The sequence below is a fragment of the Alligator mississippiensis genome, chromosome 5 (genome assembly GCF_030867095.1).
Source record: "Alligator mississippiensis isolate rAllMis1 chromosome 5, rAllMis1, whole genome shotgun sequence".
Lineage (NCBI taxonomy): Eukaryota > Metazoa > Chordata > Crocodylia > Alligatoridae > Alligator > Alligator mississippiensis.
This window is the reverse complement of record NC_081828.1, coordinates 43,231,909-43,250,531: the sequence shown is the minus strand read 5'-3', so window position 1 is coordinate 43,250,531 and position 18,623 is coordinate 43,231,909. Positions and strand designations below refer to the sequence as shown.

The 18,623-nt window shown below is 43.9% G+C and overlaps 1 protein-coding gene across 2 annotated transcripts in view; it reads right to left on the bottom strand.

Annotated features, from left to right (window-relative positions):
- Positions 1-18,623, bottom strand: part of NOTCH2 (notch receptor 2) — a 131,096-nt gene that overhangs the window by 90,059 nt on the left and 22,414 nt on the right. For both annotated transcript variants that reach the window (XM_019486533.2, XM_006259955.4), the window contains exons 3-5: positions 14,668-14,927; positions 13,400-13,735; positions 280-402 (exon numbers count right to left, since the gene is read on the bottom strand). In XM_019486533.2, coding sequence (XP_019342078.1) covers positions 280-402; positions 13,400-13,735; positions 14,668-14,927 — 719 coding nt within the window. The remainder of the gene's footprint in view (positions 1-279; positions 403-13,399; positions 13,736-14,667; positions 14,928-18,623) is intronic.

Here is an 18,623-nt window from a genome sequence, read left to right as displayed (position 1 = left end):
ACAGAGCTGTGCTGTCAGATATCTACACCTTAGACAAAGCCTGAAGTAGCGAATTAGGAATTTACCCTCTTTTGATGCAGCAGCTTTGATGTCGACAGTCAACTGCTAAGAACCACACTGACACCCCTTGTTACAGGCTGCTGAACCAGCAACAGATGTTAACAGCTTTCAGACACTCCTACATTAAGCTGGATTTACACAGGTGAGTAACCACTCAGTGCTGAAGCCCATTTTGAAAAGCCACCCAACCCAAGCAGGAAGATTTTGCACACCACTTACCTGTCCACTGTGGAGGGCAGCGGCAGTTGTAAGTGTTTACGCCGTCCACGCACACACCACCATTCTGGCACTTGTGATTTGGGCAGTCATCAATGTTGTGCTCACAGGTATCTCCTTCAAAGCCTAGGCAAATAAAAAATGTATGAAATGGAAATTATTTTCAAAATGGCCATTAAAGAGAATTACCCTGTTAACCTAGTTCCCTACAGAACACCAGAGCAGCAGCTGGACACAAGAACCAACAGTAACAGCCTTCTGCCTCTACCCAAGTCAAAGGAAAGGTTGGCTTATACCAGCAAAGCACTAGTCCTCCAGTCAGGCAATGGCACAGAGCTTTGCTTTAGTACTAAAAAGCTTCCTTTATTTTTTTGAACCAAAGGCCAGGAACTCTCATTTAACCACAAGGACAGCCTTTGGCAGGAGACTAGGGTTGACTGTGACAAGTTTGCCTGAAATGCCCGGACTTTAGCATGTGTTTACCTCCGAATTGCTCACCCCCTTGAGTTCACATGAAGGTAAAAAGACACACCTCTTCACATTGAACACAAGCCTTCAAATCTCTTTGTTGGTTCTACCACTCCCCAGTGTGGGAAAGAGCTAAGCCAAGCCCACATCACATGGCGCAGGGCTGTGACCCAACTTCTTACTTTGTACTCTTGATGCACCTTCTGGTGGCCTGAATGCACTAATCCGGTGCAGCACTGACCCTGCCCACATAATACCTGGTCCCCTGCTTTGTGCATTTTAGCTATCATCACCCAACCAAATCTATAAATTAAACCCTGATGGAAGAAAAAAAAGAATTCAGCAAAAATCCTGACAGCCTCTTTATATGCATATAACTATATTATAATATTTTCAACCATCCTGACAAACACACCCTCTATAGGTTTCCACATTTATATGGGCAGCAGGTGGTCTCTGCAGATAGTAATACTTATAAACATTTCATGGGAACAAATGCCTGGTTCTCTTCAGTTTTCTTAGCTTTTATTCTTTTCCATCTATTTTCTCAATTTGATTTCCATGCTTTCATATTTGTATTTGGAAGAGAAACCCCTGGCTCTTCTCAAAAGCAGTGTCCAGGCCCCACTCCAGCTTGTTCATTTTATGCTCCCCAAAATAACCCTCCAGGCAGAGTTAGATAAAATATCTAGAGATGGCAGAGATTCAGAGGGGTGGGAGTAACTGATTCCAAAATTCTTACGCAAGTTTAGTCTCTTTTGGGTTCTCTGGAATCTTTGACTAGTTACGGTGCAGTCTCCTCATCCAAAACACGCACACTTTTCCCTCAGCCCTCCATGTTCGGCTCTGGACAGCACAACAATATTTGCCAATCAGGTCAAAACCAGCTTTTAGAGGGTGCATCATCCAAGGCAGACATTGCAGAGCCTGTAAATGAGTTCCGTAAGCTCACCAGCTCTGCAGCAGCTCTTGCTAAGTTCAGCTGCTCTAAAGAGACCGTGGGGAGACTTGTAGCAAGAGTGACTTTTCTCTTGCACCTCTTAGCTGCATCCAGACAACAGCGTCCGTGCGCTATATGGCATTGCAGATATGTCTGCAGTGCTACACACTGCACGTTCAGCTGTTCTCTGCATTGCAAGAGGGCAGTGCACAAGGTTTTTTTTTGATCCCTGGATATCCAGAGGTTAAAAACAAAAAACAAAAAAAAAACGCCCTGCACGCGGGCACAATATGCACAGCTCAAAACCAGAGCTTGGCTGGCCAGAGCCACCAGCTCCAAAACCCTAAGGCACTTGTCAGCTAGCTCTATCAGCTTTGGAGATGCCAGCACTCAACTAATTCTCTAGTATGCCAGTCCCAGACAACTATGTATTTAGCTGTGCCTCTCTGCTGCATATGCAATTCCACATGGTTTGATGCTGCTGAGATAAAATTAGACTGCTGACCTCAGGCTGAGATGGAAATCTAGTTAAAATCAGGGGGATTTTACACTTCTAATTGCTACATTCCCATTTACTGTTTAGTCCTCAAGCCCATAACATAACTGTGGCAAGTCATTACTTCCATTATACAAACGGGTAAAAAGTATCTACTGGTAACACTGTTGCATACAGGACCTTTAGCAGATGAGTGCTCCAGTAGATGAGAGATCTATCTAGCATGGAAGTTAGCAACCAATGTGCCAGATTCAGACTGCAGAGCAATTTGATCTGGCCTGCAAATGTGTGGCTCTGGCAGCCTTTAGTAGCAGTTGCTCTCTCCATGCTGCCATAAGGAAAAGCAGCTGGAGTGGCCAAATCTTAGCACCCATCCACCTGCCTTTGACCCAAGCTGGGTTGTTCTGGCCCATAACCTGGAAAGGGTGCCAACTGCTGATCTAGCAAATAAGCAACAGCAGGTTCCACTGTCCTGGAAGTAAACTAGGGTACAATGAAAGCCTAGTATCACCCAGCTTCAGATACTAGGCCTTCGTTGAAAGGAACCCACCTTTGGTGCACCAGGAGTCATCTGGTACCTCCTTTCCTCCCTGCCATGTGGTCTTGGGCAATGAAACAGCAGGAAGGGGCCAACAAGATGCCCGCCAGCCAGCCCCTCCGCAGCATGCTGAATTGGGGAAGAGCGGCTTTGGGCTGGCAGGCTGACCCCCTGGAGACCCTGTGCCAGCTGGGGCTGCACCACCTTGGTTCAACATGCTGCAGGGTCCTGGACAAACATGTAAATGCTGTGTTTGGGCGCAATAAATTCCAGGACGAACTGCGCCAGAGTTTATTCAGGCACACTAATTTCATGTGTAGATGCAACCATTGTGTAGCAGAAGCCACCTGTATGTTACATAGGTTTAACCTAGACTTTCTTCTGCTGCTCCAAAACTTCCCTCTATCATTTCCCTTCTGTCTCTTCATATATTTTGTTTTTAGATCCACCCCCTTCCTAAACCCAAAGCTCAAAGAAGTTGAAGAAAAATGGGGAACTAATATGTCATTTATTTGGCATATTGAAAGTTTTGTTGGACTGATGGCTCTACCGGTCAACTCCTATACCCCTGTCAAGGGCCACATGGGTAGCCTCGCCCCTTGACAGGAGCCCCGCCCCTCCGGTTGCCATCTTGTGAGTGGAAGTCCTCTCCTCTAACCCCTGTCCTTTTCCACCAGAAGTCCCTCCACTCGCCCGCATAAGTATTCCTTTCAGCAAGGAGTTTTGCCATCTTGGAACCAGAAAAATACCAAATTATATTCTAAAAAACAAACATCTACAACACTCATTAATTTGATTTCAAAAAATATTTTTGTCCTGATTTACATGCGTTTGTGTAGTGTCCATAGAGTTGATTGCACAATAGCTTAAAATGAAGTCTTACTCTTGCATATTGTGGGGGGGACGGGACGTATATGTTTGTGGGGGGCTGTGGAAGTGTAGGTATGTGGGGTGTGAGGTGAGGGAGCATGTGGGTGTGTATATGGATACATGGGGTGTGGGGGAACGGTGGCTGGGGTGTGTGGGGGGCTGCGGGTGCATGTGTATGGTGGGATGCGCATGTGGGAGTCACCCTACGAACACACGTACACACTCTAGGGTACCAGCATGGCCCCGTCCTCCCCAGTCAGGCGATACAGCCAGGAGCCACATGGTGCTGGAGCAGTGTGGGGGCAGAAAGGCAGGGAAATGGATGGGAGTGAGGCGGGGCTGGGCTGCTCGGTCCTGCTGCTGGCATCCCCTGGGTCCTGCTTTGCTTTGGTCCATCTTTGACAGGCAGCCAGGAGCAGGTAAATATTAATTTCCTAATTTTTTTAGGGGCCCCATGGGCTGAATAGAATGGCTTGGCAGGCCACATCCAGCCCATGGGCTGTGTTTAGCCCACGGGCTGTGTTTAGCCCACCCCTGCATTAAGGGCAGGGAGAGAAAGAAGGGGGAAAAAATCACCAAGTCCTGGCTCCCTTCATTTAGAAGATAGCCTGACCGCTTTTAGGGAAACTCCATACAAATTAGAGAAGCGCATGAAGCCTACATGAAGCAAAAACACTGTGTGCTCTTCAGAAAATTTGTGCCAGGATAAAACAAAAGTCTTTGTAAGTAGTGCATGAGAACCTAAATATATTGAAAGGATGCATCTGCCATTGCATATTTCCTGAAGCATTAGGAACAAATAAAGTTGTACATGTAACATGCCTGGAAATGACTTTGTATAACTGCCATCCTCATCCCAACAAAAGCCTAATTCAAAAAGTAGTATGCTTTACCAAAGACAAAAACCAAAATGGATCTGAAATGCCAAAGATGACAACATTTTTGAGTTATAAATCCAAAAACCACCAAAGTCACCAACTGGGGGCCAGGGCAGGGGGATGTACTTCAAGATCTCCCAAACACTGCACCCAATTTGCCCCCGTTTTAAGAGAACCTCCTTTTAGCCCTCATCAAATACATCAGAAACTTTTAAGGTATGATTTAATGTCTATTTCAAGCTCTGTACAATCTGTAACACTGAGGCTGCTACCTTTGTAGCAAGATTCATCTATTGCTGCACAACTGTTTACAGAAGTTTAGCTTTCATTTTTAAAGGTTAGATTTCTAGCACTTCTGAAATTCTCAAAGCACAGACGCCAACACATCTAGGTTTGCCTAAGCCTGAAAGTGTTCTATGTTGTGCATCAAACCCTGATTGAGATGAATAGTGACACTGAAAATCCCAACTTCATGAATAATCACTGTAGAAGAGACTTCATTATTCAAATCTACATTTAGTGCAAGACATCGAGTGCTTCTCTGCAAGTATGAAAGCTTTTTCAGAGTAGCAAAATTCAAGTTGCTGCAAAACTGAAGAGATACTGCAGTAAGTCAGAGGTCCAGATTTCAACCTTAGAGAGTTCAAGGTCTTCAGTGATACAGGAAGAATCCTGCACCATCCACCCCAGAAGAAAAATTGGATTCGATGCATGTTTGTGACACTCAGCTCAAAGGAAAAGACTGTTTGACACCGTGGTTTTATGAACCAGCATCAAGTACTACTGAATACATGAAGTTACTTCCTCTTTCCAGGAAGTGTTCTAGTTCCCATAAACAATCTACTCTGGTCTGACAGATTGTTTCCTGATCCAGCTCTTGGAATTCCCTAGGGTTCTTATCTCAGTTAATGGATAATTATTTTGATGGATAACAATGAATAATCACTTTCCCAGCTAAGGACTTCCTCTATTGACTTGTTTAACATTCCATTAAGGGCCACTTGCCAAACCAACTCCTTATTTGTCAGCTACATTTTGAGTTTTATAGCTCTCTCTCACCACGTTTAAAAAGGAATTTAAAATGCCGCAGGTTAAATGTTTTTCACACCAGTATTGGTATTGCTTACTAAAAACTGACTTGACAAAGTTCCTACCTATTTAGGATTAAGGAGAGTCAATACAATTTGTATCAATTTGAACAAAATCTAGAAAAAAATCAAATAAAAAAAAAAATGCTGCTACCAACACCTAGAGACAGAATTATACCAGGCACAGAGAATATTTACAGCGGTGTATCTTGTGGTACATTTGTCTCAACTGCCAGCATCTTCCCGTATTTCAAACAAATAACTAGGGACTTACTTAGGCTTTTATTGCATGAATTTCATGGAAATCACAAAAATCAGGCAATCTCCGTGAAATCCATGGGGAAAAAAGAGCAGAAACACCCCCCCCCCCATGTACTAAAAATAAAATGCTGGCTTCCCAGCGGGAGCCAGCAGTCTTCCCATACAGCCCAGCACAAAGGGGGCTGCCAGCCTGAAGGCGAGCAGGAAAGATGGCTGCTACCCTTTGCCACTGATTAGCTGAGAGGACTGCCTGTTGTGCAACCCCACCCTCTCACCAAGGGTAAGGGGCAGGACCACAGGATGGACAGCCCTCAGCCAATCGGCAGTGAGGGGCAGGGCAGTAGGATGGACAGCCCTCTCCACCAATCAGTGGCAGGGCCACTGGGGCCTGTCAGCCAATCAGAGGCATAGGGGGTGGGGATGGCACCACAATAAGCCTGTGAGAATGATTGCCATGACTGCCATCCCTACAATCTCCTGGAGTCAGGGGAAGAATATTCACCAATAACCCCTACAAATAACTATAAAGTGACTGCAAGATTGTATAGACACAATTTCTGAAATAAGTAGTTACTTTGTAAAGTTTTATTGATCCAACTGAAGTTGTGAAGCATTTTTCAAGCACTTTAAGCTCTAATTCTTCTGGGCTTCCATTTTTTAATTAACAACCTCAAAAATAACTTTTCTTTAAAAAAAGTTTGAGAAAAATCTCTCCAGCATTTTCTGTTACTGATGACTGGGAATATAGACTTTAATTGGGCAGAAGTATATTTGAAAGTGAAATAAATTCAAAATTATCAAATACTATGTCATCAGAATTCATCTCTGGGTTGAGACAGCAGGGACCCCTTACTATGCTTTAAGTTATAGAACTGGATCTATCAAATCCTGCAGAGCAGTTTAATAGTGCTGCCAGTAGTGGTCTAGTGGGAGATATCCTATAGGTCTTCTCCACACTTCGCAACTCTGCAGTGGAAGTGAGCCCAATAAATCCTTAACTCTGGCACGCTCCTTCTAACTGAAGGAATTTAGATCACGTGTTGGATATCTATGGCAGGCCCCCTTCTTCCTTTCCTCACCCTTCACTTCACCCACTGCAGACACATCCCTCTGCTGCCTACTTCCCCATGAACGTTCAGAGTGCTACCAGGATTTGGGTTTTGTCTTCCAATACATCTGAGTGCTTTTTGATGCCTCCTTAACTGCACAAGGGTGATGAGTGCCTGGAGAATCTCATCTTCCCTTTGGACTATTGTAGAAGTACCTTGGCTTCACCAGCCCTTTCCTTCTGTTGATATTTTCCAAAGGAATAGTTATAAATACCAAAGCAAAGCAATACAATCCCTCTGATTCAGGCACAAATATCAGGGCATACGAAAATGCAGCTTCTCAAAACAAAATTATCCACACCCACACTGTATGCATGTTGCATAACCCTTCACACAGTTACTACCAATCAAAATGATGTGCGCACAATGTGGGCGAGTTCCTGTTACCATAGTAATCTAGCCTTCCATTTCCTGACTGTATTTTACTTGTCTGCAAGGTTGCTTCCACTCAAACTTGAGTCCCTGCAAGTAAAGGAAACTTAACTTGCATGAGCTATCTCATTGGCTCTGCACAGTTAGGCTCATAGTAGCTGAAGTTCCCCTTTTCTTTACCATACTCCTTGTATCAGATATTTTAAGCCCTTTGGGATGTCAAAGGCCAAACAGCTCCCACTCAAGAAACAGCCCCCTCTATGAAGCCTGCAGAGCCTGTTAACTGTAAGTCAAACAGCTCTGGGTTTTCTTTTCTTTTCTTTTTTTTCCCTTTAATAAAAAAAAAAAAAAAGATAACTGAGCGCAACATTAGGTTAAGAGACAAAGTACTCAAAAACAGTAAATGTAAACAGGTGGTTTCTCCAACAACAGAATCCCAGTTCCACCACACTTGAGATTTGCCAGACCTTTAAGTAAAGTATCTTAAAAGGTACATCATTCAATTAAAGCATCTAAATGCTCTAAAATCTACAGACAAGGTTCTTTGGGTGAATATGATATCTTTTATTAGACCCACTTAAATAGCTGGAAAACAATTATTAAGCAAGCTTTCAGGGTCAAAAACCCTTTGTCAGGCTAAGGAAGTTTCAGCAGTTGCTGTGTGCTCTTCCTGGATGGAATGAAAAGTAAAGAAGCCAGAGGCTGGGCTGGTATGCATAAAAGACAGGTAGTCAGTGAAAATGTAGACTGAGGAGTCAATGGGTGAGAGACAGGCTGGGGTGGGGAGGAGAGAGAGAAGGGGGATGAATAGTGGAGAGATACCTGGGGAGTCAGATGTCAGGCAGGTTATAATGTGTCATAAATCCAACATCTATATTTAGTCCATGACTTTTAGTATCCAGGAGGTTGATGAAGCGGAGTTTATAGGCTCATCTCTGGGAAGTGTTTTGTAAGTTTCCTTTGAGGATCAGGACAGAGATTGGAGAGAGAATGGTTTTCTTGTGAGAATTTCTTTGGGTGAATCTGATATCTTTTATTAGACCAAACTTAAATAGTTGGAAAACAATTATTAAGCAAGCTTTGGGGTTCAAAAACCCTTCATCAGGCTAAGGAAGTTTCTGCAGTTGGTGTCTCACCCATTGATTCCTCAATCAACATTTTCACTGACTATCTGTCTAGTATGCATACCAGACCAGCCTCTGGCTTCTTTACTTTTCATTCCATCCAGGAAGAGCACGCACCAAATGCAGAAACTTCCTTGGCCTGATGAAGGGTTTTTGAACCCAAAAGTTTGCTTAATAATTGTTTTCCAACTATTTAAGTTGGTCTAATAAAAGATATCAGATTCACCCAAAGAACCTTGTCTGTCTATATCCTTAGACCAACACGGCTACAACCTACACCCCTAAAATCTACATGCTTTCTGGTACTTCCTGAAAATTTGACCCGTCTCATAGGGTACAGGATAGGGTTTGCAACCCAAATTCAGTCACCAGAAGAGGCTCCTGGGGGAGCAGCATTTCTTAAACTCCACTTCTAGGAATCAGGCTATGGCTCTGATTGTCCCCCAAACACTGCTCAGCATTTGCCCCTGCTAATGTGTGGCATCTATAACCCTTCAATAAAGCAAGGCTGAAAGCATTACATAAAAAAGAGTTTAACTCTCCATTAGTGGACACTAAACACTCATGTGTCTCATGAATGCACAGATAAGCAAGCCAAGAGGTTTTTGAGCGAGGCAGCATTACCTGGCCAGTTCAAGAGAACACATTTCTCCTTATGTTAAAAACCATTAAGGAATCCCCTTCCAAGAATTGTTAAGGCAGAACACAGAACTAGAGCTATGCAGTAGGAACCACTGCCTTCCAGAAAGTCAAGCTGAACAAACCTACTTCTCAAAGCCAAGAAATCCACAATTAAGCTATACATTAACACAACATTAACTCTGCCATTTTTGAGCAATGCCTCAGGATGCCCATCACACACCATTACACATACACTTGCACTCTGTCTTTGCAGACAGTGCACAATGTTCAGAGAGCAAGGCACCTGATGACTATAGGACAGTCTAACCCCTTTTTGCTTATGTTTGTATGAGCTGAATAGGAGCTACCTACCGTTTTCATGTATGTGCTAAAATTTACAACCACCACCCCAACGCACAGGATACCATTAAACTTTACCCTTTCCCTTCCTATCATTAAATCATAGATCACTCATATGCTACCCTGCCGCTGACAATCCATGTTAGCAAGGTAAGCCCTGTGCACTGCTACAAATAAAACCTTCAGTTCTCTGTGCTGAAATGAGGCATAAAGACTTCTCTTTAAGTGCACAGCACATCTTCCTTGTCAACATGGCTCACTTTGAAATCTCCCCTTCTCTGCCATGCCTTGATGAAATGATACTTTCAGAAAAGGGAGGCTGCCCCAAAGCTTCCCAAGCCTGATCTCACATTCCTGAGCTTAGGTGTCTCCACTCTCTGCCTTATGGGCTAATAGCGTAGGCTCCGTCCTCCCCAATACCCATACCTCACAGATGTCACATATTAAACAAATCATAACTGTCCCCATGGGCTACAGGCTCCTGGCTCTGCTCATCCAACATCTCATGGGAAGAGCACACAGCCAAATCTGACCAGTCACATAGCATCCTCACATGCATTGATGACCTCTACCTAACGCAAGAGGTCTACAGGCCAACTAGGGGAGAGGCACTGCTGGATCTGGTTCTGGCCAAAGGGGATGATCTGGTGAACGATCTGAGGGTTGAGGGGAAGCTTGGTGACAGTGACCATGAACTGATCACTTTCTCAGTAAAACAGACATCCTCAACTTTGGGAAGGCCAACTTCCAAAAACTCAGGAGGCTGGTCAACCAGGCACTCAGAGACCATGGCCCTTTAGAAAGGGGAGCCCATGAGGAATGGTTGTTCCTTAAGAATATAATCCTCAAAGCACAAGGAAAGTCCATCCCATCCCAAAGGAAATGCAGTCAGCGGGCTGGGGTGCCCCCTTGGCTCAATAGGGAACTGTTGAACTTCCTGAAGCTAAAGAGAGAAGTCTACACCAGATGGAAAATGGAAATCATCACCAAGGAGGACCACACAGCACCAGCCCACACCTGTAGAGAGCAGACCAGAAAAGCCAAGGCAGACACCAAACTAAGGCTAGCCACAGGAATCAAGGACAACAAAAAGTCCTTCTTTAAATATGTGGGAAGTCAGAAGAAGAACAAAGGCAACACTGGACCCTTGCTAAATCAAATGGGGCAGCTGACAACTGATGCTCAGGAAAAGGAAAATCTCCTAAAAGATTACTTTGCATTGGCTTTCACCCATCCAAAGGGGTCACCCTGTCAGATAGGGCACAAAGCATCCAGGGGACGGGAGATGCACCCACAATTGATGTTGATCAAGCGAGGGAACACCTCGAAAGACTCAACATCCACAAGTCCATGGGCCCAAATGGTATGCACCCAAGAATCCTGAAGGAGCTGGCAGACATCATAGCATGCCCTATGGCAAAGATATTTGAGAACTTGTGGTGCTCGGGAGAGGTACCAAAGGATTGGAAAACAGCCAACATGGTTCCAATCTTCAAGGAAGGAAGAAAAGACGACCCAGGGAATTACAGACCAATCAGTCTGACACCCATCCCTGGAAAGATCCTGGAGAAACTTATCACAGTTTCCATCAGCAGCAGGATATCGGAAAGCAACTCTGAGTGCCAGCCAACATGGCTTTGTTGCTGGAAGGTCTTGCCTGATCAACCTCGTCTCCTTCTATGACCAGGTGACACATTGCCTGGACAAGGAAGACGAGGTTGATGTCATATCTTGATTTCAAAGAAGGCCTTTGATTGGTTTCCCATTATGTCCTCATGGCTAACCTGGAAAACTGCGGCCTCAACCATCTCACAGTCCGATGGTTGGGGAACTAGCTCCACAGCTGGACCCAAAGAGTACTGGTTGATGGGAGCAAGTCAACATGCCACAAGGTGACTAGCACTCTTCAACATTTTCATTAATGAACTGGATTCGGGTGTCAGATGCAGACTGGCAAAGATGGGAGATGACACTAAACTATGGGGGAAGGCAGTCACACTGGAAAACAAGTTGGGGATACAGGCTGACCTGGACAGGCTTGCAAGGTGGGTGGACCAAAACCTGATGGCATTTCATGCAGAGAAGTGCAGGGTACTCCACCTTGGGAGGAAAAACCAGCCTCCTACTTGTAGGCTCAGCAGTGCTACACTCACTAGCACCATGACCAAAAGAGACTTGGGGATCTTGAGACCACAAGATGAACATGAGCCATCAATGCGATGCCGTGGCCGGCAAAGCAAACCAAACTCTGACATGCACCCATCAATGCATCTCAAGCAAAACCAGGGATGTCATCTTCCTACTGTACTCGGAGTTAGTGAGGCCGCAGCTGGAGTACTGCATCCAGTTTTGGGCCCCACACTTCAGGAGGGACATGGATAAGTTTGAGAGTCCAGAAGAGAGCCACCCACATGATGAAAGACCAAGAGCCTTCCAAGAAGAGGCTGAGGGACATGGGACTCTTCAACCTGGAGAAGAGAAGGCTCAGGGCAGACTTGGTGGCAGCCTATAAGTACATAAGGGGGGGGTACACCAGGATCTGGGAGAACTGTTGTTTACCAGGGCTCCCCAAGAGATAAAAAGGTCTAAAAGCCACGAACTTCTGGAAGGCTGATTTAGACAGGACATAAGGAAAAGCTTCTTTACAGTCTGAGTGTCCGGTGTATGGAACAGACTCCCCCCAGAGATGGTACAAGCATCTACTCTGGACACAATAAAATGGCATTTGGATGCTTATCTTGCAGGGGTCATTTGACCCTAGCAGACTTCCTGCCTATGGCAGGGGGGCTGGACTTGATGATCTCGCGAAGTCCCTTCCAGCCCCTAATGTCTATGAATCCTTACACCAGCCCCTCTCTGGGCTACAGGCACTCTGGACCCCCAGTCTCCAGCTGTCCTTAGACCCTGGCCCTGCTCCTAGGCCAGTTGAGACCCATGGGCTCTCCAGCCCCACCAGTCTCCAGCTGTGGCCCTTCTTGGCTTCCGGCCCTGACTGAGCCCTGGCCCCACTCCTAGGTCAGTGAAACCTATGGACAACCTGATGCTACTCGCTCCAGGCCTCTGCTCTCTTTGAGCCCTCTAGCCCCTGCTCTCTCTCTGGGCCCTCTTGACCTCCAGCTAGGACCTCCTTACCTCCCTTTAGTCCTTTCCATAAACCACCAGTCAGATGTTACCCAGGAGCTCCTCTCCATAGCTCTCAGGGCTAGACTGCCTGTCCTGCTCCAGCTCTGAGCTTATATCCTGATAGCCCAGCCTCTATAGGCCATGTGACTCCAGAGAGCTGCAGGCTGCTTCTTGGGCAGCTTGCCTTCGCTTAAAGTAACAGAAGCATCAGGCCTCCTGCTACAGAGAGAGGGATTCAAAGGCTCCAGAATCTCCTGCCCGATTTTCTCACATCACAACTGCAGGTCCTTCAAGCTGTTCCAATTAACCCCTCTAGGATGCCGTACTGCTACACCTAATCCAGCCAACAGTTAGACTGCCTTCAGGCAATTCCCAAGACCTACTGACAACTCTAAAGGGGAAAAGAGTTACAGTTGCTCGGCATGTATTAACTCTATATTCACTGGTTTTCAGAGGTTTGAGTTTTGTTGAATTGAAAGTTCTGGAAAACCACAAGATAACAGCAGGTTGAACTATGCCATAACAGTTTCTCATTAGCAAACTAACCAATGGTTGTTCTTCACTCAAGACCTAGAACCCATCCAATGTTTTCTTGCCATGACCCACCCAACCCAACAGTCTTTCAAGTCTGAACTCTGTTCTCCTCATGGCTAGCAGTACCCTTCTGTCACGATCTGAAATAATGATGCCACAGCAACTCAACTTTCATATCAGCTCCCATCCTTACACAGACTTTTGTGCCTTCTGCCATGGCCCTGATGCTGGTCTTGCATTATAGGGGGAACTTAAGACAGGTATGACCAAGAGACAAATGCTAAAATGCCCAAACTCACCACTGCATTCCTGTTTCATTTTTGGAAAGAAACAGTATTTACCTGGCAGACAGTTGCATTCATAGATGAAATCACCAGTCTGATGACATGTCCCTCCATTCATACATGGTGAAGGTGAACATGGCACATATGTGCTTTCACAGCGGTGGCCGGTAAAGCCTGGCTTGCACTGACATCGATAGGAGCCAGGCACATTGAGACAGGTTCCACCATGCTGGCATTGTCCTGGTGTGGTACACTCATTCACATCAACTTCACATTTTTGTCCAGTGTAACCAGATAGACATGTACAGAAAAATCTCTCCCCAGATGCGATGCAAGTACTTCCATTGGCACACGGCTGAGACATGCAAGCATCAATCCACTGACAGTTCTTTCCTGTGGAATCAAGACATTTGAGTTTAAATAAGTAGAAACTGTTTGTATAGAAGATACCCCATATTTTTATGACACTTCCAAATCCCTCCAACACAACTGCATAAACAAACTGGAACAGGAGAATGCACCTCAGCTCTGCATTCCTCATTGTAACCAACAATATGATTTAGTTTTAGCTCATTTATACAGGACCTACAAGACAGCAAATACCATGATTTATGAGCAATAAATCCATAAGCTGGAATTCTACTGCACTGATTATATTTGCTCACTTCCCTTGCATTGTCTTCAAAGATGAAAAGCAGATTTCTATATGTTCCTCTTACACAGAATTAAACCTTCCTATAAGAATATCTTGCTATTCAAAATTGTTCAATAAGATGCTCTTAGGGCCTGCCCACCTATGAAAGTTATTCTGGAGTAATGTTCGGTGTAAACTTCATAGAACACTGGGGCTGGAAGGGGCCTCAGGAAGTCATCTAGTCCCATCCCCTGCTCAAGGCAGGATCCTCTTTGACTGAAACACCCCAGCCAGGTATCTGTCTAACTGCTCTTGAAAACTTCCAAGGATGAAGATTCTGCAAAGTCTCTGGGTAGCCAGTTGCTCTACCTGACCATCCTCACATTGAGAAAGTTCAATTTTGAACAACAGTCACTGTCTTGGAATGGCTACACTAATCAGTTGCCCCATGTATACAAAATGCATGCATATATTCAAAGATCAATTCTGAAAGGTAAGAAGTCCAAAGTCTGGCCTTTTTTTTTTCCTTTTTCTTTACTGTTCATGTTGTGTGCCCAAGTTCTCATTTATAATGTTAAAGCTATTAGCCTGATAGCATTTTAGAGCAACACAACAGCATTTCTGGGAGGGTTCAACTAAGTTTTTAAGGACATAACATGAGGAAACTAAAGATATATAAGTAGAATCCCACCTGTGTAACCTGGCTTGCATACACACTCATATGCATCTGGGCTAAGCAGTTGGCAGGTTCCTCCATTTAAGCAGGGGTGTGACACAAAGCAGATGTGAGAATCAGGATATCTGCAGTCCTCGCCTCTGAACCCTGGAGCACATTTGCAAGTGGCCTTTCCTATCACAGACGTGGTTTCACATGTTCCTCCATTCTGACAGGTACTGCTTTCACACGGGTTTCTGTACTGACAATAGTCTCCAAGAAAACCTTCTGGACATCTGGAAGAGAAAAGTCATGAGTAGTAATATGTTCACACTGAACCTCATTACACAAAATCCCTGTACTAGATTCCCACTGGTATCTCAGACATCTCAAAGACTCTGTTTTCCTATCTAAACTGCAATGCCAACAGTTCCTACTATAACAGTTAAGGCCCTCATTTTTTTATGGCTGGCCACAGTGATATTCTGGAAAACAGAAGATCATAACAATTAACTCTCAATGTAAAATTCCATTAAGTGCAACTTGAGTTTCATTAAGCACAAAAATTTTACCCTCTTCCTCCCTTCACCCTTGCAGATATACTTTGCTTTCCCTGTAATCCCTTCAAAATATAAATAAAATGTGAATGTATGAAGAGCAGAAATTGAGTATTAGTTTATTTCTCTAAGATAATCTTATTCTATTTAGTGTTCTTCTGAAGAAGTAATTAAACTGTGTGAATAACAGATGCTATCCATCTCTCTCTGGTACTTCTATAGCCTGAGGTACTGTAGTACTGAAGAGCCCCAAGACCTTTAGCAGATGTTCCTTTACACGTCCCATGGGGTAGAGTAGTGCTATTATCTCCTTTGTATGGATGGGGAACTGAGACTGACTTGCCAGAAGTTGCACTGGAAGTTAACAACAACAGTAATTGAACCTCACCCTCCCAAGTCCCACGCCAAATACCTTAACCATGATGCTGTCACTAAGGGGGGGGAGGGAGAAAAGTACTGGCATATTATTGATAATTGGGCAATCTCAAAGATTTGTGTGCACAGAATAATTGCAGCTATTTTTCACCAAGCAAGACTTGTGTCAACACAGTATGACCATGCTTGTCAGCCATAATCCATCTTCCAACTGGCCTTTGTACTATGCATTTTCAATTCCGCTTCCAGCAGCAACACACACACACACACACACACACACACACACACACACACACACACTTGTTTTTGAGGCAAAAGAGAAATCTGCAAAACATTAATCAAATAGGCCAAATATTTTTAAAAAACAAATAAAATTGGACTGTCAAGCTGCAGATTTTTCTACAATTTCAGGTTGGATGGTTTTAACTGAGGAGTTGTCAAAATATGCACAGCTTGTCTAAGGGACGACTAGAAACATTCAACTAAAAACATCCAACAATTGAAAACTGGATGCTCTGTTCTCCTGCTGCAGAAATGATTAAATTATAAATTAGGTCAGTCAGTTACTCTAACCCACCAAAACGAGACTCAGATTCCAAGGAGGGAGACCAGGTCTTTCATGAGGTCCAAGGCAGTGAACAGAAATGGGGCTGAAGTAAACTGTTTCCTAATTAATTTAAAATGCCCTCATCCAGGGAATTAACAACTGGCTAACTGGTAGGTGTCAAAGTGCAAATGTAAACAGGGACTTATAACAAAGTGCATGTGTTTCTACAGAGATGAGTTCTGGCCCCTGCACTATTTAATGCCTATCCATGTCCTAGAGGAAAGCATAAAATTCTCCCTGATAAAGTGTATGGATGCCAGGTTGCAAAAAAGAAGCAATCCAGATTGCTTAGTAAACTGGTAGCAAACAGTATGCTATCTAGCCACTAGAGACAAAGCATAGGGGTCATGCTTATGCAGGGGAGCAGGGAGGGTGATCCTGGAAGGCAGGGATTCTGAATATATTAGGATGGGGGGTTATGATGGATAACCATGTGACCAAGAGTTACCAATGCAAGACTAAAGGGTTACTACAATCCTGGGATGCATAAAAACGGAAATACCCCACAGAAGCAAAGAGGTTATTACCTCTGTATTTGACACTGAGTAATCATTACTTGAATACTGTGCACATATGGAGCCCACACTTCAAGAAGGGTGTTGAAAAACTGGAGAGGGTTCAGGGCAGAGTCACAGAAATCATTAAAGGACTGGAAATTATGTCATACAGCAAGAGACTGAAGGAGTTGCAGCTATTTAGACAAGGCTAAGTGACTTCATCACAGTATGTAAGTACCTACATATGGAAATAAATTTGTAAACAGTCTTCAATCTGTCAGGTAAAATGATAAAAATATCTAACAACTAGACAATGAAACTAGACAAATTCAGACTACAATTATGGTGCATTTTTTACTTGTCAGACTTTTTTGCTTTATTTTGTTTGCTGTGGGGGGAGGGGGGGCGTTTGCTTTTTATTTTTCTTACAGTGAGGATATTTAACCGTTGGAACAACTTACCAAAACCTGCGATAGCTTCTACAACACTTGTAATTTGTAAATCTTCACTGCCTTTTTAATATGCTCAGCCTTACATCCCAGAATTGAGGTAACATCCGATTGTGGGATCACCATATGAGAGGCAGTCTCATGCATCCAGGGCTCATGCCAGTTAAAAGTTTTATAGGTTAAATTAAACACCAAAAATTGTCCCCAGAAACAAACTGGAAACCAGTACAAGTAATTACATGGCACCTGCAAAACTGCATGTGAGTGTTCTAAAATGTTATCCCATCACTGGGTCAGGAATCCTTTGTCACAAAGGATGGAAAATGAGTCTGTACTCAGTGTATGCTCTTGTGTTCATGTATTGTCCAACTCTGCTCAGAGCAAACCTAGATAACAAGGTTGCAACCTCCAAACTAGGTACATACAAAGCAACATTTCTCAGCATCAGTAAGTAGACAGTGATCCAGTCAGACCAAACTGAACTGGAGTCACAGAAAACCCAGCAAACTCTTAATTGTTTGCAGTCATCCTGGCTTCACTTGGCTTTATTACACCCATCATATCAGTGGCATTTGAAGGAACAAGATAACACCCTTTCAAAATCCAGTGCGAAAGAGACTGGCCTGGTTCTTCACAGCTACCGCATCAGAAGAAAGATGCACAGAGCTGAACTGCTTTCACAAATGAGGGACCAGAATCCATATCACCTCACTAACTCTCGTCTAACTATTGAGGAAAAGTAGCAACTAAACAGAACTCTGCAGTACCCCACTTCAGACAACTTTCAGGCAAATGAATAGTTACCCAACACTACTTTCTCCATACACCCCAAAAATTCAACCTTTAAAAGGACATCTTTATCACTGATGGTTCCTAGTCAGACCACCACCACTATACTTAACAATCAAGACAGCTGAATGATGCAGAAGAACCAACTCTCACAATACATTCCCATTACCTTCTTTATAATTTCATATCCAAAAACATTACAGTTAGTCTAGTATTTAAAATATGCTGCCTTTATTCAGGAGATAACTTCGGGAAAAAGTCCTAACCACTACCTTAAAAAAAAAAACACAAAAAACAAAGGCAAGCTAATTTCTGTCCTCCCAAGGAAAGAGGTTATAATCACCACCACCAACAGAGCCCAAAATATAATATTTTGTCCTCCTGGAGTGACATAGAATAGGGTTTGTTTCGATCTTTCTAGAACCAGACTAGTCTCTGAAGTTTGTGGAACAAATCATAAAAAAATTAATGAGCTCCGTAGAATAGTGCCCCACAGGAAGCAGTAAAGAATGTCCCTCGCTCGGACTCTCTACATCTAAACTGGACAAAACACTAGGGAACATACCACAAAGAATGATCTCACCACAGGAACAGGGATGGGTGAAGCAAAAATATAACCCTTCCACCTCTAATTTAGCATTCCTCCTGGTTAAGTGCTCAGTTCCACACAGTCACCTGATTTTGCCTTTTTTGACGGTTAGAGAACTATAAAAAACTA